Here is a 26,340-nt window from a genome sequence, read left to right on the forward strand (position 1 = left end):
GGGTCGATCGCCCGAACACTCACAACATCTCACAACCATTTTTCCAGTTCGATTGACAGTGGCCAATGGTCGGTCAGCTAAGCCAGGCGATTTCCCAAGCCTTCATAGGTTCGGTTGCCTGGTGAGTGGTTCAGTCTACCGAGATTGAGCTTTGGTCGATCGAGGTCAATTTGAGCTAACAATTCAGTCAGCTAAGGAAGATGGAGAAAGTCACATCTTAGCTTTGGTCAACTGAGGACGATAAGTTCAACTCATGTTCAGTCGGCTAAGGCTTGGTCAAACTGTTGACCTCTAACCTATTTGATCGACCGAGGCATTTATATTGCCAAGGGTTCAGTCGCCTAAGGCTTAGTCAAACTTTTGACTTTTTGGCCTACGGTCTGTTTGGTCGACTGAGCTAATTAATATTAGAAGGGTTCGGTCGACCAAGATTTTAAATTAAGCCCAAAAATCCAACGTCGGTCAACCGAATGCAAACCCTATTTTTGACCTTAAGTTATTTTAAAAACCTTTGTATGAGTTTTAGCTTTTAAAAAAAAAAGGTTTTGAGTTTAAGTTGGGTCCCCTAAGGTCAGGTTTGGATCCTTACGGTCAGACTATGGTTATTCTAAGCTTGTCAATCCATATCATGCATGACATGCAATTATTATAGACCAAAACCAAAAATGCATTTACAATAGAAATTAAATGTCTTCAATTTTCTTGCTCGTGTGTCTTCATGAAATGCGCTAGATACATATGATCGTGGATTTTCTTCTGGCTTCCAAGTCCCTTGATCTTATGTGTGCTGAAATCTAGACCTGTTCACATACTTAAACACATATAAGATACTAGTACTTTGTCAGCATCAAAATAGAGATTGGACTCAAAAAGTCAATAGCTCGATATCGTAGTTAGTAAGATTACCAGTGCAACCACACTGTTGTAGAAGTGTGGGTGATGAAAATTTGATTTGACCTGAGAAGGGTTGTGTACCCTCCTGAGTCCAGACTAGGATGCGGTCAGCAAATCATACTTGTAGACGGTTACTTGACTTAGCTTGGTGGTAGGCCAACCAAAACTAAGTCCAGTCTTCAGACTGCACAACCCGTCATGGGGGTTAAACATGTCGTTAGTCCAAATGAGGAGTTCTTCTATGCATATTTATAGGTTTTTGTAAATGGGCTATTATTGAGACGGAAATTATGTTTTGAAGAAAAATGTGTACTTTTAATTATATACGTGTGAGTTACAATTTATAAACATAGTTTTTTTTTTTTAAAGTTAAATTAATTTATATATTTTTCTTGCACTAAAACTCATGTTAGTCACACACACTGATAATAATCTTTTCCATCTTACTGAGAGGTGTCTCACCCCAATAATTATTTCACATTTTAGGAAATATAGGAAATTAAGCTTAGCGAGCTTCAGGGCAGGGTTTAGATAGTACAGTTAGAGTAAGTGTTTATAAAATACTAAATTAAGTATGTTTCTATACTTCTTGGGTTGTAATATTGTTATTTGGAGATACCTATATGTTTGTGATGGTTTAATACTCTGGTATAGTGTTTGAGGTTTATTTTGCTTTTGCTACTAATTTTAAATTGAGTTTTTGGAAAGGCGTACCCTAGAACCCATTGGGATCCGGGTCATTACAATTGTGGTATCAAATAACTTATTTCTAAGTGGCACTCTGTACCCCACTGGGTTCGGGGCGTTACACAGCCATTGGAGAATCCTCTTCCATCACATGATAGAGCACTTCATCGACCAAACACAAACGTATTGTAGAAATAGCCTTTGCCTCCAATTCTCTCCAACTTGCCTCATACATACCTTCCAATTGAACACCATACAAGGCCCTCACCATCCCTTGCTGCACAAGAAAATTCTTCACTCTCCTCTGCCACAAACCGAAGTTTCCGGTTCCATCAAATTTGACAACATCAAACCTTGCAGAAGAAGTACCCAATGTCATGACAACAACGCTCTGATACCAATAGTTGTGAATTATATTTTGGTTCTTCATTGTTTGCTGCATTTATCGTTGTGCAATCCCATACTTTTTTCACAATAGGGAGAACATCAGGGTAGAGAAAGCAAAGAGAAGTAGCAAGTATGCAAAGTGAAGGAATTCAAAAACAAAAGAGTGAGAAGGTTAGTACTCTTTTCTTTTTGTTTGTTTTTAGTTTGTGATTAATTCATGATTAAAACAAGGTTGGGTTCAAAAAAATAAGTAATTTCCAAGATAAAAAATTTAAACTGAATTCCTGAAATTTTGAATGAAAACACCAGACCTGGGTATTTGACCCATATTTGAAACCTTAACCCAAAACTTGAATACCAATATCCAAAACTATGTCTGATAACCAAAACTTGAATACCCCATATCCGACCCTGAGACCCGAGTCAACTTAACCTGAGTCCAAATAAACTGATCCAAAGACCCAAGACCTAGGTCAACTCTGACCTAGATTCATTAACCCATTGACCCAAACCCGTTAGACCTAAAACCCTAGAACCAAGTCCATTCTCGTTCTGACCAAACAAAGCCCAATTCGGCTTAATCCAATCTAAATAAACACAGTCCCATTCTTGTTCTGCCCAAACTAAGCCGAAATTGGGCTTGAGTTAATTCATCCCAAACACCAGCTGTTAAGTTGTGACCTAATTAACCTAGCCTAAGGCCCAAAACTCTATTCAGTTCCAGGCCCAGTTGGACTTGGCCCAATCTGGCTCAACCTGAACCCCAGCCCTAGCCTTAACTCAAGCCTGAAGTTAACCCTAACAAGGGTTAACCAAACCCCAATCTCCCCGTTTGGACTCCAAGAAAACCCACAAGAACAACCAGCTAATTTTCAAAATAATCTCAAAAAAATACAAGATTAAAAAAACAAAAAAAGAGAAATATAGAGAGCAAAAATTTACTTGCAGAGATCTGGTTGGAAGGATTCGGAGGAGAGGTCAAAATATTATACCTTCATAGATGCATGCTCCCACTTGAAAAATAAAGGACAGAATGAAAAAAACAAACAAATAAAAAAGAAAGAGAATGAAAAAAAAAAAAAGATAAAAAAGAAAGAGATTGAAATAAAAAAGAAAGAGATCGAAAGAGAAAGAGTGAGACAAGAGAGACGGTGAAATGAGAGACAGAATGAGGTAAAGAAAGGAGAGAAATAGAGAGAATGTGAGAGAGAAGGAGAGTTGAAGGGGAGAGTGGTGAGAAAGAGAGAGAGATAGCTGTGAGAGAGAAGGAGATTTGAAGGAGAGAGAGAGAGAGAGAGAGAGAGAGAGAGAGAGAGAGAGAGAGAGAGAGAGAGTTGTGCGAGAAAGGGAGAGCTGAGAGATAGAATTTAGGGAAACAGAAAGGAAGAAGAAGAAAAAAAGAAAGAGAAAATAAAAGAAAAGGAAAGAAAAACAAAATTTCAAAAAATAATATATATTAAAATTTTCAAAAAAAATTAGTGGGACACGTGTCAACATATGGACAATGACAGATGGCACAACGAAAACCATGCCTTTGGTGGGTGATGTGGCACAATCCTAATTGTCCATATTGTCTTTTCTCTAAAAGGCCGGATCGCTAGCATGTCAGCAATCTATTCCTAATCCCCATCACTTTTCATTTTTTGCCATGTGGTGGTGATGTCAACACGTGTCACTGTCTAATTTCCAAAAAAAAAAAAAAAAAGTTTTTAGCCACCATGTGTTGTCGTTGATCGCTAATACATGGCAACTACTTTCTGCCACTTCCCTGAACTGGGTCAACTTGGGTTGACTGGTTAAACTGGTTGAGCCAACCCTGAACTGCCCGTTTTATTTTTGAATTTAAAATTTAATTTTTAACTGAATTTTAATTTTTAAAAATTGGAAAAAAATAGTAAAAATAAAAAAAAATCAAGAAAAAAATTATTAAAAATAAAAAAAATAGACAAAAATTATTTGAGTCATTCTTAAGTCAAATAAAAAAAATGTGGAAAAAAATAAAATATCAAATATAAATAAAATGGAGAAAATTTTGTAATGTTTTTAAGGACCCTTGTTGAAAAATACTAGAATATTCTTGAAAATTTTTGAAAATTTCCTTGTTGCTTAAATTTGATGAATTTATTTAATCATTTCATGTATTTAGTACCTATAAATATCTTATTTGTGAGTGTGTACTTCCCGATGATAAAACAAAGGGTAAAAAGGTATTTCAGACCTCACCTATATTAGTTTTGAAAAAGGTTTTATACAATAAAATATCCTCCTTTAAAGGTCTTATTAAACATTCCTAAATCACGCTTGTTTTTACATTTTATTTTGAAATTTTAATATTTATTGGTTAATTGATGACCATATGATTCAAATTAGGATAATTCATAGTTAATTAGGTACCGTTCATAGAACAGGTATGTAGGAGGTGCTATTACCTTTTCCTCACATAATTGAACTCTCGATCCCAGCTTTGATACAAGCAGACCGAGAGTATTGGTTGCTTCTAATGGCCAGACATATAGATCTTTCTTTGAGATTTGAAAGAGGTTGCCTCTATTAGGAAAAGTGAGAAAATATCTCACAGGACTTGATTCATTGAAGAAGCTAAAAATGAGTAATGCTTCCCTGAAGCCTTTGTACAATACTACAAAGTATGTCTCAAAGAAACTAGCAAAATCTTTTGCAGATGATGAAAGTGGGACTTCCTTGGGGACCAAATCCTGATTTGAATCATGTATCGCCTATCTCTTAAATTGCTCATTCAAAATGTACATGATTTTAGGTAGCATTGTTTTTGTTGTGCATCTTGGCCATTAAGGGACCTAGAACACTAATGGGGCTGGCATGGCACGACGAGATGATTCCTTAGCCATCTCGGTCTCCGTGGGAAGGCCTAACCTTTAGTTTTGGATTATCTGTAAGCTAAACTACTTGTTTTAATTATTAGTGACGACTTTATAAACAGTTATTAATACAAGACTATTAGTGACGGTAGTGACTATTTTTATAAACTGTCACTAATATAATTAAATAAATTATTTTTATATTTTTCAAATAATAAGCACTATTAGTGACGGTTTAATAAATTTGTCGCTAATAATACGCTATTAGTAGTGGTTTTCATAAACCATCACTAATATAGTTGACTTTTACTGGTCAACAAATGCATTATTAGTGACGGTTCCATAAACCGTTACCAATACCAGCCTATTAGTGACGATTTATGCAAATCGTCACTAATAACAGACTATTAGTAATGGTTTTTCTAAACTGTCACTAATATTATTAAATAAATTATTTTTATATTTTTTAAATAAGAAATGCTACTAGTGACGGTTAAACAAATTCGTCATTAATGATTGGCTATTAGTAACGGTTTTAATAAACCATCACTAATAGTGTTAACTTTTTCTAGTCAATAAAAGTATTATTAGTAATGGTTTATAAAACTGTTACTAATACAAGATTATTAGTGATGGTTTAGAAGATTCGTCACTAATAATGCGTTATTAGTGACAGTTTTTAGTAAATGTCACTAATATTGTCGGCTTTTTCACAGTCAACATGCATTATTAGTAATGACTTACAGAACCGTTACTAATATGATACTATTAGTGACGGTTAATTAACCGTCACTAATAAGTGTCTTTTAGTAACGCTTTTAATTCATCACTAATATCCCAGGAAACGTCGCTAATAATTTCCCGAGATAGTTTCCACACGAAAAGTGGTTTCTCGCCATGGTTTGAGCGAGAAAATTGGGTTTCGGTGACGAAAGTATTAGTGACGGTTTTAATTTCGTCACTAAAATTGCCTTATTAGTAGCGGATTTTAAACTGTCACTAATACTTACGCTAATAATGACGGTTTCTAAAAATTGTCACTAACATGACACTTTTATGGACGAAATTAAAATCGTCACTAATAATTTTGTCACTAAAAACCAGTTTTTTTGTACTGTCTACTTGAAGTTGAATCTATAACAAAACAATTTTGAAAGAAAGGCCAAGCCCTATTAAAAGAATATCAACAAATAAAAGTTTTCTTACCAACGCTACTCCTCGGCATTATTCTTATATATAAAAGCATTTGATAACTAGTTAAATGTCGCATATGCTTTGATGCACTAAAAGTATACCTGTGACATCTATTAGGTGGCATACTACGTGCTTGCATAAGTTCATCAAAGTAATCAAATATGTTAGCCCTTTTCTTTATAACTGCGTGTGAACCCATTCACGAATTCTGCATCCTCAAGGATTTTCAATATTGCAATGAATCTTGTTCTTCCTATTTATTGAAAATTTTCAAATTCAATGAATGACTTGACTCCCACCCTATATATCTATCTCACTAAGCCAAACTCCTTCATCAATCCAGCTCCTATCCATTCTACACAAACCTATAGAGTCATAGCTAAAAAATGACATGCATGTGTTAAGACTCCTACCGCAAAACTCCATTCTTATAGGTGGGTCCTATTTATTCAAGACAAATGACATCAACTCAAAAATGCAATCTCCCATTTTTGGAAAAAATTCAACAACAATTCCCTATAATTCTCCAAGTACACGTCATAACAATTGGACTTGCCACTTAGTCTCCTTGAAATTGAACAAAGCATAAAATTGATCTTCATAATATAAAAAATTGCATTCCCATACCGTAATGATATAATTCAACAATTACTATCAAACACAGGCTAAGTGCTATTGATAGGGACAAGTCAATTATATTCTTACTATAATTCTACTTGTACATATTTAATAATAATTCTCGAACAGGTCTAAAATTATGTGTATAAATACACAAGATATGCCCCCCAAATTGAAAAAATGCCACATATAATACTTTTTGTTCATCTAGACATCTATTGTGACAGTGGATCATTTATATATAGTCCTAATAATCATTTTACTTGAAAGCTAGGGTGACCAATAAAATGTACATATATAAAAATTTAACATATACCTTAAAAGACTACTTATAATGCACAAAATCTCTAAATAGTACATACACGAAAGGCAAAATCAATATCAGTTCAAAGAGATATATCTATATGATCCGATTTATTGTGTACATTCAATTGTAGCGATGGACATCAAATTGTGTCGCTATTCAATCGTTGAGAATTTTACAAAGATATATGGTTCATTTTCATGGTCTATATAACCTTGCTGTTAATGTTAGAATTGTAGACGATATATTTTCTCTTGCCATAACTAATCCTAGTCCTCGTTTCACAAAAATAAGCATGAAGTTTTTATAACTAATCAACTTCTAAATTTGTGAAGGTACTCCTAAATATAACTTGAACTTGGCCTTGAAATTGAAATGTTTGCTATCAAATAGTGTTAAAACCTATGTACTTTGTAGTTTTATTATTTTAGCCCTGTAAGTGATAATGAACACAACTACATCAATTCTACAGTGACTGAATTTCTGGTGTAGAAAAATATAACGTTTGTTTGGGAATATGTAGTTGGATCAAATTTGAATTTTGAGAGCTGAAACACAAATATAGTATTCATTAGACTTTCTTTGAAAATGTTAGGATATATAAGGTATAAAAATTAATTTTTAAGAATTTTTAGTCTTTCTTTCAAAAGATAAAGATATTTTTGTCTATAAAATGATTTATACTATTTTTACATCTATACACACTATAGATTAGAAATATTTAGTCCTTTTAAAAGGTTAGGATTATATATAGCATAAAAATTTATTTTTAAGAATTTTTAGTCTCAATTTCAAAAGATAAGAATATTTTTGTGCATGAAATAATTCACACTGTTTGTACTTTTATATAGTATAGATATAGTATATTTACTCTACAATATATCATAATAATTTGCAAATCGAAGCTTTTTTTACCCGGCCAATTGGAGGTTTATTAGGCCGACCTTGACTAAACAAGGGTAAGAGATGGTCCAACTCTTATCTCATAATCATTCCCATTCCCATTCCCTACAAAATTTTGAACCCGAATCATCCTACATAAGAGAAAATTTTAGGTGGTCGTAAATCACCATGCCCACAACATGAATGGTGATCGAATATTTTTGTGCATGAAATAATTCACGCTGTTTGTACTTTTATGTGTAGTATAGATATAGTACATTTACTCTACAATATATCATAATAATTTGCAAATCGAAGCTTTTTTTACCCGGTCAATTGGAGGTTTATTAGGCCGACCTTGACTAAACAAGGGTAAGAGATGGTCCAACTCTTACCTCATAATCATTCCCATTCCCTACCAAAATTTGAACCCGAATCATCCTACATAAAAGAAAATTTTAGGTGGTCGTGAACCACCATGCCCGCGACATGAATGGTGATCCTAAACTCTAACCAAGATCACAAGGGCTAATTCTATTCAAGCATTTAAATAATCATTAATGGAATTGCATTAGAGCCCACTAGATGGACCTTGACCCGAAAAATAACATCACTTCTTAGAAGCAAAAACAAAAATGTGAGGAAGAATAAGTACAATAGAGACATTACGGGCTTGTTGGGAAACATTCAACAATAAGTACAAGAATTACTTTAAGTTAAACAAATAATTATAGTAAAAGTGATTGCCATTTTATTACTTAAATAAGAGGGTGAATAAAAGTTCAGAATATAATTAATTGCTCAAATATTTTGCAACAAGTACATTTAAAATGTTTTTCTTGCGTTGGAGAAGAGAACTGAGAGAGTTCCTACCAAACCACAGATGCATTATGCGTATGACTGCATACATAAAATTCATCTCAAGAAACTCAGGGTAATCATCTCAATTGCATCTACATCCCATATACTAACAAGCAGAGAACTGGAACACCACCAATGGAAGCAGAGCCATTCCAAGGGTAAATATAGTCACTAAAACTAGAATCTTGAGATTTATATTAATATTCATTTAAACTGCTCTTGCGACCAGACATCAGCCCAAAAACCAGAACACTACACAGATTAATTTGAAATATAAACAGAAAATTAATGCTTTCAACAAGAGTGATTCTCGAGAGTACACGGGCATGAGCAGAAAGTACACAAATCCACATTCCAAAATGAGTACTCCGTTTCCTCTCAAGGAATAAGCACAGCAACAACAAAAGAGCAAAAAAGTCATTGCAATTTTGTTAGTCTTTGCCATGCACCACGGAAGGCTTTTAGGCCCGATCTTAATCAAAACCTGACCCAAAGGCAGAGATACTAAGGAGTGATTCTTGCCCGACCCTTTGCTATTCTCCGAGCGATGACTCTCTGGCCTCCCTTGGTTGCCTTGCTGCTCATATGATTGGGAATGCATCACTCAGACAAGAATTTTGAATCAATACAAACTCGCAAGCAATAAACCTGGTTCTAGATATTATGCTGCTAAGAAACTTGGTGCAACACACACGAATGCCAAAAACAGGTATGCATGCATGCGTGTCTCAGGGAAAAAGAGAGAGAGAGAGAGAGAGAGAGAGAGTGGTACCGAGCTAAGAATCCATGATTCCGCTTACGCCTAATTGTGCTAGGTTGATATGTTCGTTTGGGAAATAAGAGTATCGGCTCGCTTGATGAAGAATCATCCCCTGCAAAAGAGAAGAAACAACAGCTCATCAAATCATAGGCAATGAAGCAGTAATAAAGAGTACGAATGAGAGAAGGAACAGGCATAAGCATGCACAACTTTTACAAGCAGGAGAGAGCAAAACAGGAATGTAAACCCCCACCACCCCCCCAGCCCATGGGGGGTTTGGGAGTTGGAATTTGGACCTTGGATTTGGTTATTGATTTGGATAAAATGCAATACAAAATTATACTAAGTTTTATCCAAAATCCAAACAAACCCCCCCCCCCCAGCCCACGGGATTTGGGAGTTGGAATTTGGACCTTGGATTTGATTGTCCATTTGGATAAAATGTAATACAAAAATTATACTGAGTTTTGTTTAAAATCCAAATCCATATAAATCCAAATCTGATCCTGAATCCATGGTCCAAACTCAACCTAAAGGTTTTTATTACAGTGGATGATGCCACATTCAAGAACTCAGTTGGCCAGAGCAAGAATTCAAATCTCAACAACACAACTATTTATTGGGACAGCGGTATTGATCCTTATCTGTCCTTCGTCAGAGAGGAATGGCAATTCTATACAATCATGCTCCCTTTAGACATGCAAGCAATGTCCTCCTATCTCTTTACCCCCATGAGAGAACCAGTTCCTGCTCCAAAATCCTGGTGACTTTCAATACATGCAGCAGAGATCATAATTAAAATAGTAAGGAAAAGGTTCTGAAATTGAGCAGAACCAAGATTGGGCCAGTTCAAGAGTCAAGACGCACAGGACAGTCCACCAGTTGCATTAGCAACTCCGAAATTTGAATTTCAAAACAGGCTCCCAAATGATCTAACAGGAAAGTGATAGATGCAGATATGCATTTAATGATCAGCAGGTAATGGTTGAAAATTCAAATGAAATATGAGGCATTAGAAACAAAGGATCCAACGGATATTCTGATGTGGATTGGGCCAAAAAGTAGTTGTTATCAACACTAATAGATCTGATAAGGTTGTATCAGGCCTGGAGCCTTCAGATGCCACCGAAAATCCCAATTTCACAGGAAAAAAGTAAAAATGTTGTTGCTCCATAGGAACAAGAGGAATCAGAGGAATTTCTCCTGTAGACTGATTTGTGACTTAAAGACAAGGTCTCTTAGGACAATGAAGGAACGGATAAAAAGGGAATAACAGTCAAAATGAGGACGGGCAAAAGATTAAAATGGAGGGAATCAAGAACCCATGCCAATTAAATTGTCCAAGAAAAATAAAAAAATTAGAGCATTTGAGGAGATATTCCTGAAACAGAGCAGCTGTACCAGCACTTGAGAAGGTAGTGTTGGTCCTGCAGATCCGATGGAACAGAAACGGAATCATTGGAGCAAAGGCGGAAGCTAGAGAGAATTGAAGTAAAAAATAGAGGATATTCTATTCAGGAGATGAAGATGTATTACACACCATAACCAGGATGGCACAGAGATATTGGCAGAAGGCAATGAGCGAATCCCAAACTATGTGAGAAATTAGAGTGTTTTAAGTAATTCAGATTTATGATGATAAGGATACTATTGTTGATCACAAGGGCAGTAGGTAGAAAGGAGAAAAGACCAGTGCTAATAAATATAGTAAGGAACCAAAAAATTGAGTTGTGCCTCATCTAAGAAACTAATGGTTGTTCTTCCATTTTTGTTGCAGTGAAGACTACACATTTGACTATCTTGCTGATTTTCTGTGTAAATTTTTCAATTTTCAGTTGTTGTGGTAAAAAGTAAAAACCTGATTTTGTGGCTTTCAACATGTTCCCACTACTTTAATAACCAGAATTTACTTGTGTGGATCAAATCACTCAATATGCAATAATCAGTAGGATCCTGCCATAGGTTGTTCGGATAGATTTTTATTTTCCAAGCAATTCCCAGACAAATGGCCAGTGGCCAGACACCAATCAATAGAGGTTTCCTAGAGGCCTACCAGCCCTTAACTCTATACTTGCTGGAATTGAAGATAACAAGTAGGGACCAAAACCCTTCCCTACATTTGGGAGCGTGGAATTTGAACCATGGATTTGGATTTTGATTTGTATGGATTTAAATTAAATTTAGTAAAAAAACTGTATTGAGTTTCTTCCAAATCCACACAAATCCAAATCAAAGTCCCAAATCCATGCTCCCAAATTTACCTTCAGGCTTTCATTGGTTATTAATCACACCACTATATCAAAGAGGAAACTGAGAAGTTTAGGTATTGTGATGGTCACCAGAGCTTCCAACTACTCTAGAAGCAAAAAAATATATGTACAAGGAACGGTTTCTCCATGTAGGATTTGGAACCCATCAATCACAAGTTGTTATATTAATGCTTGCACCCACTAATGTGTTACAGGACCCAGATCACTGAGACCTGCACCAAATCGTATCCCCCACTTGTATGTGTCCAAATGCTAACATGGCATCCTGCAATTGATGAGTTCCAAATCTTATATGGAAGAACCATTCCTCACAAGTCTTTCTCTCCAGAAGCTGAAGAACCTTAAAGGTTTTTTGAAACAGTGGAATAAAGTGTTTGGGAGAGTGAAAGAAAAGAAACAGGAAATTGAGTAAGATTGTATAGACCGCTATATCTAATTACCAATCTAATAATGATCTGAAAACAAAGAAAATTTCAAGGGGGTCTATACAGGGCATACAATACTGAAGAAAGTTCATTGAAGCAGAAAGTAAGGGCGTTGTGGGTGCATGCAAGAGAAAAAGACTACTTATTTTTACTTCATCGCCAATCTTTGACATAAAAGGGATTTTATAGGACAATTAGAGCATAATGGAAGAAAGATATCCAAGGGACTCAAAGAAGCAGTCACACACTTCAAGAAAATTTACTCTACAATTGCATTACCTCATAGTTTGATTGGCAGACTTCCCTTCAAAAGGACTCGGAGTTTTCAATATTCCTAGCTAATTGACTTAAGTTGTGCAAGGTTTTATCAATATCTCAGCATATTAGTTACCAATCAACCTTTGTGTGGTGGTTTCTTTTTTTCTTCTTCTTTTTTTTGGGGGGGGGTGGGTGGGGGGAGGGAGACAAATCACTGATGGAATTCTTAATCAACAACAAAGTTGTCCAATTGTTTTTCTAATTTAGAGAGAGAAAGAGGGATGAATTAGTTTTGAGATGGATTTTGAGAAGGCATATGATTCAGTGGATTGAGTTAAGGTTTTAATGGGCATTGAGAGTAAGTGGTGTTACTGGATCATAGAGTGTGTCTGAAATGCAGCCACATCCATCATCAGTAATGACTCAACAACATAGAAATACACTATACGGAGACGTTTAATGCAAGGCGACCCATTATCATTCATCCTTCTAAACATTACAGCAGAAGACCTTTAAATCTTATTTCAAGAAGCTTCAAGAGAAGGGATATTTCAAGGAGTTAAGTTTGGCAATGATAATGTACGTATCTCCCTCTCCAAAAAAATATTATTATATTATCCAGATCTATGTGAGATGCTGAATGCCAAAAGAGCGCTTACATGTTTTAAATAGCTCTCACAGCTCAGAGTCAATTATACAAAAGCTGTCAAGAAGGTGTGAAAATACAGTTTGAGGTGGTGAAGGATTAGGCTTCTAAGATCAGTTGCAGTGCTACATCACTTCCTATTAGATAACTTGACCATGCACTGGGAGTGGATCCTAGAGCTATGTCATTGAAAGGTTCAGGCAAAACCACAAAAGTTAGATTCTCAGGAAAAAATGGTTTCCTGTCAGTAGGTTGTAGAGTTCCTTTCATCAAACATGCTCTAGGAAAACTTCCAATCTAGTACCTGTCTCCATTTAAGATACTGGAATGCAAAGAGATTACCCAAGGTATGAGGATAGAAATAGGAAGAAGCTTCAGCTGCAACTCGAATCCCATCAAAAGGCCCAAATATGAGAGATGAGTGGGAATTAGCAGGAGTTTAGGAAAACAAATTGCAGGCTTTCACTGTGAATGGTAGCGGTAATGAAAGAAGACCTTCCTAGTGGAATCTCATGCAAGAATCCTCCCTTTGCAGGCACATCATTAACATAGACAACTCACAGGACAGATTCCACAACCTGAGACGAACCGGTTTTGGGTTCTCAATTAGAGATGGGAGCGAACTTAAGGAAAGACACTTGGGTAGGTGATCATCCTCTTATTATCAACTTTCCACGGATTTTCACATTAGCTTTCAAACTGAGAACAGTGTCAAAAATGAGAGATCGGGTTATCTCTCCTTGGCTACAGAGAATTGAGCTTAGAAGGACATTTAACCAGATAAGCAAATAATAGTTAGTTCATTAAATCCTCTATATATTCAAATCGAACACAGCAATCCTCAAAAAGCCTCTCGATCCACACTGCTTTCTCTATGGAAATAGGGCACAAATCCAACACCTCAATCATAGGCCTACCTCCTTCCTCAGAATAATTTCTCTAAGATCAGTAATCATACTTGCAAATCAAACAGGGCCCCTAGAAATCACACCCATATCATCCTCCAGCTCTTTTATAAAATTCCACCTCCTCCTCCCATTCTCTGACTGATGAAAGAATCTCATATTACAATATCCCTCCTTAACCCAATTCAATCTACACTTTTGCCTCCAATTAACCTCTTCCCTCAAAAGAACCTGCTCAAAACATTAGACAACTGAACCCTTCTACCCACTAAGTCTTCTGAGAGATGCCTATCCTCAACAGCCCAATCTATATATCACCAAGTTCGTGTATTTTTTCTAGAAAATACTTTGTCAAAAACCTCCAAACTCCAAGTTCTAAGTTTATCTTTCAAAATTTTCAATCATCTCATAAAGCAAAAAACCATCCTGCCCCTCCACAGTCCACTCTCTCCCACCATTCCCTAGCCAACCTCCCAAAGACATGATGTTTCAACCACATATTTTCAAAATAAGAGACTACACGGATTTTCAAATCGCTCTAGGAAGCACTTTTTAGTAAAGATTAAGAAAGGTGTCCTCTCCGCCCAATCTACTCCTAGTAGCTACTGGCTTATTGCCAGCAGCAAACCAAGTGAGCTGCACATTAGCATAAGGAATATCTTTTAAATCACAATCCCTAATAAAAGATTGGGCAAAAGACATTGACCTGCCCTAAGGTTTGGAAAAAATACAGGGACCTCCCCTGAGGTTTTCAAAAATCTTAGGAACCTTCCCTGAAATTTGGGAAAAAGATATGGACCTCCCCAAGGTTTCAAAAATTTCTCAAACCTCCCTTGAGATTTGCCAAAGAGACACAAACCTCCCCTTATATTTAGCAAAAAGACAAGCCCAAGGAGAGGTAAGTGTCCTAAAAATCAAATGTCAAGAAATATTTGTGGGATTTTGAAACCTAAGGGAGGTCCACATCTTTTTACCAAATCCGAAGGATAGTAGGATTTTTAAAACCTCAGGGGAGGTACGTGTATTTTGTCCTAAAAGAGAAAGAATGGGAGAAGAAACTGAGAATGAAGAGAAGAAGAAGAAGAAGAATTAAGAAGGGAGAAGGAAGGAAAGATGCCACAGCCAGAAGAGACAGTATAACAGAATTGGAGACAGAACAGATAGTTAAAGTACAGAGAGAGAGAGAGAGAGAGAGAGGAGAGGAGACCTTGCATGAAGGAGACTTAAGAAGGGAGAATGAAGGGAAGATGCTGCAGCCAGAAGAGACAGTATAACAGGAATAGGGACAGAACAGATGGTTAAAGAACAGAGAGAGAGTGTGTGTGTAAGAGTGAGAGTGAGAGAGAGAGAGCAGGAGAAGACAATTTACACACACTCTGAACAACCATCTCAATCAAACACTCCTAACCATCCAACACATAATTAGGGAAACTCCGATTATCAGCTTCAACAAAAGTAAGCACTACCAGCACCACCTCCTCTTGATTAAATTCATGCATACATTTCTCTATGCAACTGCAACTACCAGAAGAGTGCTGTTAAAGAAAAGTCAAAAATGGTACAATAACATTTTTTTAAAAAGAAGACCAGGTGGTTCAAAGATGGGAAATAATGTATAATATAAAGACGAAATGAATATTAAGCAAGAGCTTCACCATATTTGAAAGGAAAGTTGCCAAAAGAAAACAATCTCTTTTCTGTAAATACAAACCAAATGTGTTCAATGGATCTTTATTTTTTAAAATTAGCAAAGATGTGTTCAATGCACTAAAACAAAAATGAAAAGCTGATAGAGCCTATAGTATGTACATGTCGCGATGTCCCAGGAGCGAGGGTGCCCCAAGGAGGTGAATAAGAAATGATGAGTTTGAATTTTCAGGAAAAATTGGAGTTTGAGTCGCTACTAAGCTTTTGGAGTGTGGTTAGAACACATGATTACTATCCAATTATGGGTAAAATCGGTCTACGTGTACCAGGATCGGGATCGGGAGTTTGGTTATGTGGGGGGAAGGTACTAGCACCCCCTACACACCCGTTCTACGAATAGTACCTAATTAATTAAAAATTAGCCCAAATTAAATTTCAATGGCCTTTTATTTTACTCCTTTTAACTAGACACAGTAACTAAGTATACACAACTAAGCAAACAAATATGCACATTATTATAGAGTATATCTAAAATAGGGTATCCCTCAAAGCTAAGACATGTAAGGCTTAAAAAACCCATTGCCCTTTTTTAAAATCATAGGGTTACACCCATACAAAAATAAATAATACTATAATACAAAAATAAATATCTTAATACATAATATAAAATATAAACATACGAAATAAATAAAAATAAAAAATATGTAGTAATAGAAGTAGTAGTAATTATAATAATAATATTAAGACTATAATAATGCCTCATAATAATAATAATAATAATAAATATCTTATGGAAATAATCAAACCCAAAAAAAAATGATATAAAATATACAAACATGGAAACAAAATGAATGAAATTATGGAAACAATTCAAATCATAAATCCAATATGCAAATATACACAAGGACAATATGGAAACAATTAATGACATGATGGAAGCAAATCAAACTTTAGAATTAATATGTAAAATATACAACAATAATTATTAACCTTACCATTAATATATAATAACAAATATGAAAACCAATTAAACCCTACTATTGACATGCAATGTAATAAGGAAATAAATCAAACCCTAAAAATATGGAATAATAGGAAAACTAGTTGAACCCTAAAAATCAACATGCAATAATATGGACACAAATGGAACCCTAAAAATCAACATGTAATAATATGGAAACCCTAAAAATCAACATGCAATAATATAGAAACACTGAAAATTAACATGTAATAATATGGAAACCCTAAAAATCCACATGCAATAATATGGAAACACTAAAAATTAATATGCAATAATATGGAGATAAATTGAACCCTAGAAATCAATATGCAATAATATGACAAATGATAATAGGAAAATAATCTAACCCTAAAACAATACTTAAATAATCAACCACCTAAAAACATGAAAACTCTAAGTATACATAAACATAAAACATGAAATAATTACAATCTTAAATAATAAGCAACAATAACCAAATTTCTAAATGAACTCAAACAATAATAACATAAAACAACCTAAACCTCTAAAAAGAAAACTTAAACAATATTAATATGATAAATCTAAACCTTAAATAAGTATACAAAACTACAAATATGATAACATGAAAATAACAATAATACAACAATAATATTAATCACATTAATAATAACAATAATATAATGATAATAATAACATAAAAACTCTATATAATAATACTAATACACAATATAAGCATAAATACAAAAAAATAGTATTTTTAAACACTAAAAAAAAAAAATAATGCATGTGTGTGTGTGCCGTGAGAGTGCTCGCGGCTGTGCCTGCTACTAGAGTTGCAGGGAAGATGGCCACTGTTAATATAGCTTATGATCATGTCAAGCGCCGATGGCGGAACGTCTAATTGGCACCAAAACATCCTTAAGCACAAATATAAGCAAAGAAAGAAAAATGATAGATTGGAAAGAATGGAAAATAAAAGTGTGAACAAATCAAAAGGCGGATTCGTCGACGGAGATCGCAAGATCTCATGACAATCGGCCAGTTAACTTCGCGACATTTATTTAGCTACAACCGCTTTGGCAAGTCAAGATCCAAGGCATCGATCGCCCTTCTCTTGGTACATGTAGCCGTGAGAAGTGCTGGTGCGTGTGTGTGTGTTTAGGTGTGTGTTTGTGTGTTTAAGTGTGTATTCAAGTGTGTTCGAACTATGTGTGCAGCTATGTGAGTGGCTGGCCATGACAGAGGGTGGTCGGAGATGGGCTATGGCTGTGTGGCTGTGGCTGGGATTGGAGAAGGGGGTGAGGTCTAATTGTGGAGGTGGCTGGTGAGGTGGCCAAAGCTGTGGTGGTGCATGGGTGTTGGATCTCCTGCGGCCGTGACTCCAGCGGTTGGGGGGCACCTCCACGCACAACTCTGTTCTCACACTTCCTCTCTTCCCCTCTCCCTCTCCATTCACAACTCATGGCCAGCCGGGGGCTTCACTCTCACACACCTAGCCTCCCCTCAAGGCTCTCCCACTCCAACCCTCACCTCGCGGCCGCAGGAGAGCTAACACCAACACACACTCTCACCACTCTCTTCTCTCACCCTCACCAGTTCACGGCCAACACACACAAACCCCCATGGCCAGCTTCTTCCTCTCCCTCACCAGAACACAACCCAACCTTTTCCCTCACCTCACAGCCACTAGAGTTACGGCCGCAGGAGATCCAACACCCACGCACCACCATAGCTCCGACCACCCCACCAACTACCTCCACGGCCAGACCTCATCCCCTTCTCCAATCCCAACCACAGCCGCACAGCCACAGCCCATCTCTGGCCACCCTCTGTCACGATCAGCCACTGACATGGCTGCACACACAGTTCGAACACACACTTGAACACACATTTGAATGCACACTCAAACACACACTTGAACACACACACACACACACACCAGCACTTCTCACCGCTACATGTACCAAGAGAAGGGTGCGGTTGTAGCTAAATAAATGTTGAGAAGTTAACTGGCCGATTGTCGTAAGATTTTGCAATCTCCATCGACGAATCTGCCTCTTGATCTTCTCACACTTTTATTTACCATTCTCTCCAATCTATCATTTTTCTTTCTTTACTTATATTTGTGCTTAAGGATGTTTCAATGCCGATTAGACATTCCGCCGTCGGCGCTTGACATGATCATAAGCTATATTAACAGTGGCCTTCTTCCCTGCAACTCCAGCAACAAGCACAGCCGCGAGCACTCTCACGGCACACACACACGCATTATTTTTTTTTAGTGTTTAAAAATCCTATTTTTTTGTATTTATGCTTATATTGTGTATTAGTATTATTATATAGAGTTTTTATGTTATTATTGTCATTATATTATTGTTATTATTAATGTGATTAATATTATTGTTGTATGATTGTTATTGTCATGTTATCATATTTGTAGTTTTGTATATTAATTTAGGGTCTAGATTTATCATGTTAATATTGTTTAAGTTTTCAATTTATAGGTTTAGGTTGTTTTATATTATTATTGTTTGAGTTTGTTTAGAAATTTAGTTATTGTTGCTTATTTTTTAAGATTGTAATTATTTCACGTTTTATGTTTATGTATACTTAGGATTTTCATGTTTTTAGGTGGTTGATTATTTAAGTATTGTTTTAGGGTTAGATTATTTTCCTATTATCATTTGTCATATTATTGCATATTGATTTCTAGGGTTCAATATATCTCGATATTATTGCATATTAATTTTTAGTGTTTCCATGTTATTGCATGTGGATTTTTAGGGTTTCCATATTATTACGTGTTAATTTTTAGTGTTTCCATATTATTGCATATTGATTTCTAGGGTTCAAGTTATCTCCATATTATTGCATACTAATTTTTAGTGTTTCCATATTATTGCATGTTGATTTTTAGGATTTCCATATTATTACATGTTGATTTTTAGGATTTTATTTGTGTCCATATTAATGCATGTCGATTTTTAGGGTTCAACTAGTTTCCCTATTATCCCATATTTTTAGGGTTTAATTTATTTCCTTATTACATTGCATGTCAATAGTAGGGTTTAATTAGTTTCCATTTTTTTTATTGTATATTAATGGTAAGATTAATAATTATTGTTGTATATTTTACATATTAATTCTAAAGTTTGATTTACTTCCATCATATCATTAATTGTTTTCATATTCTCCTTGTGTATATTTGCATATTAGATTTATGATTTGAATTGTTTCCATAATTTCATTCGTTTTGTTTCCACGTTTGTATATTATATATCACTTTTTTTGGGTTTGATTATTTCCATATGGTATTTATATGTTATTATTATTATTATGAGGCATTATTATAGTCTTATCATCATCATCATCATCATCATCATCATCATTATTATTATTATTATTATTACATATTTTTTATTTTTGTTTATTTCGTATGCTTATATTTTATATTATATATTACAGTATTTTTTTTATATTATAGTATTATTTATTTTTGTATGGGTGTATCCCTATAATTTCAAAAAAGGACAATGGGTTTTTTAAGCCTCACATGTCTTAGCTCTGAGGGATACCCTATTTTAGATATGCTCTATAATAATGTGCATATTTGTTTGCTTACTTAGTTGTGTATACTTAGTTACTGTGTCTAGTTAAAAGGAGTAAAATAAAAGGTCATTGAAATTTAATTTGGGCTAATTTTTAATTAATTAGGTACCGTTCGTAGAACGGGTGTGTAGGGGGTGCTAGTACCTTCCCCTCACATAGCCAAACTCCCGATCTTAATCCTAGTATACGCAGACTAATTCTACCCTTAATTAGGTAGTAATCATGTGTTCTAACCACACTCCAAAAGGTTAGTGACGACTCCAACTCCATTTTTTCTCAAAAATTCAAATTCATCATTTTTCATTCGCCCTCCCCGAGAAACCCTCGCTCTGGGACGTTGCGACAGCTTGGCGACTCCGCTGGGGATATTAAAGAGTCAAGCCAATAATTAATTAAAAATTACCCCAAATTCAAATTTAATAGGTCTTTAATTACTCCTCCTCATGTTGTCAATATTGTATACTTGTGAATACCTAGTTGATTGTTTCTTGGTAAAATACGGTATAACATTTGCATAATGGCTTGCATTTCAATATTGTACACTTAACTTGTTAGACGCTTCCTTGTATTTATTTGAAGCATGATGGCTTGCATCTTTGTGATTATGCGTGGATATTGTATGTGGGGGTAGTGGGAATAGGCCAAATTTATGAATTAACACACTTTCATGTGCCTTATACCCGGACTTCAACTATTACGATTAGAAAGGAGTGCAATACCGTTTGTCCCCACGTGGCAAGACTTATGGGGAGTCTGGGGACCCGCAAATCACTCCGCTCAGTTTGAACTTTGTCGAAACCCTTTGGGTGAGGATAGGGCTCATGCTGGGAACCTATTGTTAATAGGAATTAGAGCTTAACCACACGTACTTGACCATAGGATCTCATTCCTTAGGTTAGAGCCTTGAAGAACCTTGTCAAATAGATGGACCTACCATGGGTTGGGATAGAAGTCTCATCCTTCTCCGTGTGACTTTATCTTTGCATATATTGCTTTAAAATGTATGATGGTATGACTGACATATTGCATCTATGTAGGCATACATATTACTTTACCAAGATTTCGGAAAAGATCTAATTCATTCATGGAAAACACGGTAGTCTACCAGGAAAAGGAATTTGCGGTGCAATCATACTCCGAGAGTCAACAGAGTCAATGGGGTGATAGTTTGAGCAGGGAATCTGTGGTTGAGTTACCAGCCCGGGTCAACATAAACACTCGGTCAAATTCCTTGGAGGAATTTGAAAATCATCTAAAAAGGGATGGTCAACCATACGCCGACTGAAATTCTCCCAATTGTACGGGCATATTGGTTTTCTACTACATGTGTCAGTGAATCTCCATGTGATTGAAGTACTGGTAGAATTCTGGAATCCTCCATATTATTGTTTTACCATGGATGGAGAGGACATGGCTCCAACCATCATAGAATATACCTCGCTACTGCATCTAGCCAAGCTGCAAACACCCTACAAGAAATATGCGCATGTTAGAGCATCCTTTGTGAAGGAACTATATGAGGTTACTAGGGTCAAAATTCAGAAAACCACAACGGGAGATAGGAAAATCAACTGGAAATGTTTGAAGGAACTAATGGAAAAAGAACAAAGAGAAGAGGCTCACCTACATATGCTAGCCCTCGCTATTTATGGCCTGGTCATATTCCCGAAGGAGTTAGGAACCATTGATCAAGCCACTGTTTCTTTTGTAGCATAGGTACAAAGAGGAGTTAACCCAATCCATGGAAATCTGGCTGAAACATTTTGATCTCTCAATGACTGTCAGACCAAGAAGCGAGCAAGATTGAGGTGTTGTGTACCGTTGCTTTATGTATGGATGACGAGTCACTTACCATGTGCCCATGGGTACTTTCATACTACCTTCTCGACACTCCGAATCCCTTTAGCTGAGTTCGAAACAATCCAATGGGAAGAGCAAGCCAATAAGTTCGAATGGAAGGTAAGGCTGCGTAACTTGGTCAATAGGGGACTCGTATGGCAAGCACAATGGATGAGTTGTTCCAACATCATATACAGGTGTGGAAATTTCCCATGGGTACTGCTACTAGGCCCTTAGGGGGGGGGGGAACAGTTTATGCACCCCTCATGTTCAGAAGGCAAATAGGGGCATGTCAATTTGTACCCATGACACACGGTTTGGCAGACTCTCAATTCACATATGAATTAGATGATAACCAAAGGCAAATCAAAGAATTTACGATAGCATGGCGACATGTATACACGATAGACTCGGGCGATCAAGACATAAGGATTCAAAGAAACTATGAAATATGGTTGGCCAACAGAGTAAATTCCCATATCAAAGGAATTCCATAAGCTCCCACATGTCAGACTAAATCACCAATGGAAGATCAACAGGCAAAATTACAAGAAGAAAACTACACCTAGCAGAAGAAAGAGCCATGGAGGCTGTAATGAAAAGCCAACAGGTAAAGCAAAGGGAGGAAAAAATAATTGCCTTTATCACAGGAAAATCAAATGAAAGAAGGCTCGGTATATGCAATCAAAGAAAGAAATAGTGGCTTTGAGAAGGAAAACGCGCGCGTTTCAAGTAGAACTCGAAGAATCCAAAGCAAAAATCAAAAGGAAAACCCATTATATACAAGATTTCGAGAATCAATGGGAAGAATCGAGGGACGAATGTAATCGAGTGCTGGATAAGTATCAAAAAGTCGCGTCATATGTAAAGAAGGCCCGATATTGGGAATCCAAGTTTCGAGCTCTATAACATCAGGCACCCAAGGCGGCACATCAAAGACCGACAGCAGCTCAAGAGGGCAAGAGTCGCGTAGTCAAGAACAAACCTAGGGATCTTGACCCAAAATCAACTTAGATTGTCCACAATGTACTTTAGGGAAATAAAATGATAGGGACATTTGTAATTGAAACATTGTATGAGGGAGTTGGTTTAATAAGAGTAAATTTTTTCTAATGAAATGATAATGATCTTTTTCATGAATCTTGGCAAAAGTAACATAGGTTGCATACATGTTCATGCCTTTTTGTGTGTATATGTGCGCTAATTACATCCATGCGTCAAACACACATATATAACATAGCATCATTCAGTCACACTTGTCTTATTTAGGCTTTGCATATCCTTTGTGCAAGCAATCCTTGTTTCGTTAAGTCCAAATACTAGGGCACTGACCCAGGTCCAAATTAAGTCATCTACTCTGAAACTGGGGCACTAACCCAAGTCCACTTTGCGTTGTCTACTCTGAAATTGGGGCACCAACCTAGGTCCAAATTGTGATGTTTACTCTGAAACTGGGCCACCGGCCTTCAAGTCCAAATTGAGTTATCAACTTTGAAACTAGGGCATTAGTCCTCCATTCCAAAAATTGAGTTGTCCTCTGTTCCAAAAATTGAGTTGTTCTCCATTCCCAAAAAATTGGGGTGTCTCCATACATATATCACAAAAAAAGACACATAAATGGCCTATAAAGATGCCTAAACAGATGACAGTCCAACAATATACAATGACTCAAAACCACACAAAGAAAATGAAAATAGATAGTGTACTACACACACACATGCACACACTGAGGGGGCAAGCCGAGAGGGGAGGGAGAGAGAGGCCTTTAAAGACATCAGCATAGTCGCCAAATAAAACAAAATGGAGAAGTCATCCATGAAATGCTAAAATTCCCTCATCTTTTAAAATAAAATTTCTAATGAGAACAAATAAACACATCTAAATATCATATAAAAAAGTGACTCGCTTCAAATCTTATGCAACATACAATGACTTCATTGAATTCAACCCCCCTTTCAACAATAGGCCACGCTCAAACAATAACTGCAAATTTGAACATCTGCACAGGATTAATGGAGCCATCAGGGAAATGGAAACCATCTCTCAAAAACAACGGTACAAAAGTTGATATATTATCACTCCAGGAATACCTAAAGATGAATACAATGTACTAAAATCTACCATTTTCCTTGACAGCCTCTGCTGTAAGATAAGTTTTCACTTCAAATTTAACAGAAAATAAATCAGGTCATTTGCACAACATAGGACGCAAACAGATAACCTAAATCACAGCCCAATATACTAGTGAGCAATTCTGAATAAACCATATATCATTATCCCGTCACACACACGCAAATTTAGAGAGAGAGAGAGAGAGAGAGAGAGAGAGAGAGAGAGAGAGAGAGAGAGAGTACGATCTGGTAAGAAGAATCTAAGGTTAGGAAGTCCGCAAGGATAATAGAACCCCTCAGAAGCGACCCGTTTGGTTTGGCTTTCACCGTCGTGTTGTTGGAAATGGAGAGGCGTCTGAAACTTCGATAGAGACGGGAAGAGCTTCGGAGCGATTTCAAGGCTCCGACACACAAATTGTTCGCTCAGATTCGTGTTACAGTGAGTGATAGGATTGAGTACTAGCCGGTTCATCAGAGTAGCACCGGTTCGAATTAGGGTTTTAGAGGACATTGTTTCAGTCTACTAGAGATGGAGACCGGACCAAAACCCTAGTAAGGCGAGAAGGAAGGGGGAAGCTTGGCGGGAGGGATGGACCCACTCGCATTTAACTGCTAAACTGGACAATAATATGGGCTATCAAAATAGGCCCATGGACCTTGTTATGACTTATGAGCGACTGTTTTTATTGGGCTTACTTCGGGCAGAACTGGCTGCGGCCCCGGCGCGTTCCATAGGATGCCTCTCTAATTTTCAAGGAGGGTGGGGATTAGTCTTCTCTTGTGAAAGTTGATATAGTATTAAAATTGAAACATTATTATTTAACATGTTATATCATGATTTATCATAGATTCATAATACAATATTCACAATTATTTAATACCAAATAAGCAAAAGCAATAAGCATATGAGCAATGAGAATCATGCAGTAAGATAAAAGTAATATAATTTATCGTGTGTATAGCGAAAAAAACGACTTATGTAAGTGGACTAAACACATTTGCAAATGCTAGTAACGTTTACAATGATTGCTTGACATTTATTCTCTTTTTAAGAGCTTTATATGTCTATTCTATCTCTAACATTGAAAAACATTAAATTAACGAGGGAGATCATACTTTTGTTTTAGACAAAAGCATAAACATACTCCATAAATAAAACTTATACTACTATTTACAAGAGAGTAACCTATCTTGTACACATAAGACAAGTGGTCACAGACAAACATAATGTCTTGAATGAGCTTGACTTGTGACATCAGGAACTATATCTCAAGTAGCAAATAATTGCACCAATAGTCCTTAAATCATGATACACCATGTTTTATGCTTAAAATTTAGGGGTAGTGTAAAAAAATTAGTTAATAGTTAAAGTATGTGCGATGACCCCAACAATATAAAGCATAATATAATATATGTAGACATTAACCGATTAATTTCATGTACTACCCTAATATAATAATAAAGATGGTCAATACGAGAGTGTTTCTCTATGAGAATCTTTGATTCAATGTTTGATACCTAAAAAAAATTTTATCTAAGTGAGTGCTCAAAGACCATTGTGACTTAGTCGCTCCTTGAAGGTCAGCATGATCAAAGTGAAATTTTATAAGATAAACAGATTAAACGCAGTTGACAACTTCAAAAAAAAAAAATTTAATTAATTAATTAATTAAAAATAATTAATAAATAAATAAGGGGGGAGTGTCGGCAACTCAATTGCAATAATGTCTTCCCACATCCGATTTCCTCACATATCCCATCAATTATTTTAAAAAATTAAAATTAAAATTTCACCCCTCTCCACACACTCTTGAAAATTCAATTTTCCTTCCCAAAATTTTCTTATAAATAGGAAACTTTCAACTTTCATTTTTCACAAAATTTCCAAAGGAAAAGAAGGATTAGTAAGTGAAATAATTAGTGGTGGAGGGAAAATATTTGTTATATTTAAAATTCTCACTCACCCACTCTTTCCAATCTCATTTTTAAAGATATTCATTGTGATTGTTTCACAAGTTTAAGTAAGGGTAAGTAAGTCTGATTATGTCCTCACGGGTATGGTGCGGTGGAAAGGTATCAGTAAGTAAGAAGGAGTATTGGAGGTTCAATTCCAGGTAGATACGCTCACAGAACCAACAATACTTATGAATTGTGAGAGTTTACTCTGTGAGCCAGCGGGGACCGTGGATGGTGAAAGTTCTCTGTGAGCTAACAAGAACCGTGG

At 36.1% G+C, this 26,340-nt stretch overlaps 1 protein-coding gene and 2 non-coding genes across 3 annotated transcripts; 1 reads left to right on the forward strand and 2 right to left on the reverse strand.

Annotated features, from left to right (window-relative positions):
- Window positions 1–8,829: 8,829 nt before the first annotated feature.
- LOC131159855 (uncharacterized) lies at window positions 8,830–24,774 on the reverse strand. Its single transcript, XM_058115044.1, has 3 exons — window positions 24,360–24,774; window positions 9,437–9,536; window positions 8,830–9,241 (listed from the first exon to the last, which is right to left on the reverse strand). The coding sequence occupies exons 1-3, from the start codon at window positions 24,625–24,627 to the stop codon at window positions 9,169–9,171; spliced, it is 441 nt and encodes a 146-aa protein (XP_057971027.1). The 5' UTR covers window positions 24,628–24,774; the 3' UTR covers window positions 8,830–9,168.
- Window positions 17,534–17,631, reverse strand: LOC131161162 (small nucleolar RNA snoR109). Its single transcript, XR_009138319.1, has one exon. It is a non-coding gene; the product is annotated as a small nucleolar RNA snoR109 (small nucleolar RNA).
- LOC131161160 (small nucleolar RNA snoR109) lies at window positions 18,535–18,632 on the forward strand. Its single transcript, XR_009138317.1, has one exon. It is a non-coding gene; the product is annotated as a small nucleolar RNA snoR109 (small nucleolar RNA).
- Window positions 24,775–26,340: the final 1,566 nt, after the last annotated feature.

Source organism: Malania oleifera, chromosome 7 (assembly GCF_029873635.1).
Source record: "Malania oleifera isolate guangnan ecotype guangnan chromosome 7, ASM2987363v1, whole genome shotgun sequence".
Classification (NCBI taxonomy): Eukaryota; Viridiplantae; Streptophyta; class Magnoliopsida; order Santalales; family Ximeniaceae; genus Malania; species Malania oleifera.

What these genes read in the sequence shown, in the direction of transcription:
- LOC131159855 (XM_058115044.1), bottom strand. Translation starts at nt 24,627, where the DNA reads ATGTCCTCTAAAACCCTAATTCGAACCGGTGCTACTCTGATGAACCGG. An exon ending in TAGATTCTTCTTACCAGATC is followed by an intron (nt 9,537 to 24,359) that starts GTACTCTCTCTC and finishes TCTCTTTTGCAG; the next exon opens with GGGATGATTCTTCATCAAGC. An exon ending in AATCATGGATTCTTAGCTCG is followed by an intron (nt 9,242 to 9,436) that starts GTACCACTCTCT and finishes TCATATGAGCAG; the next exon opens with CAAGGCAACCAAGGGAGGCC.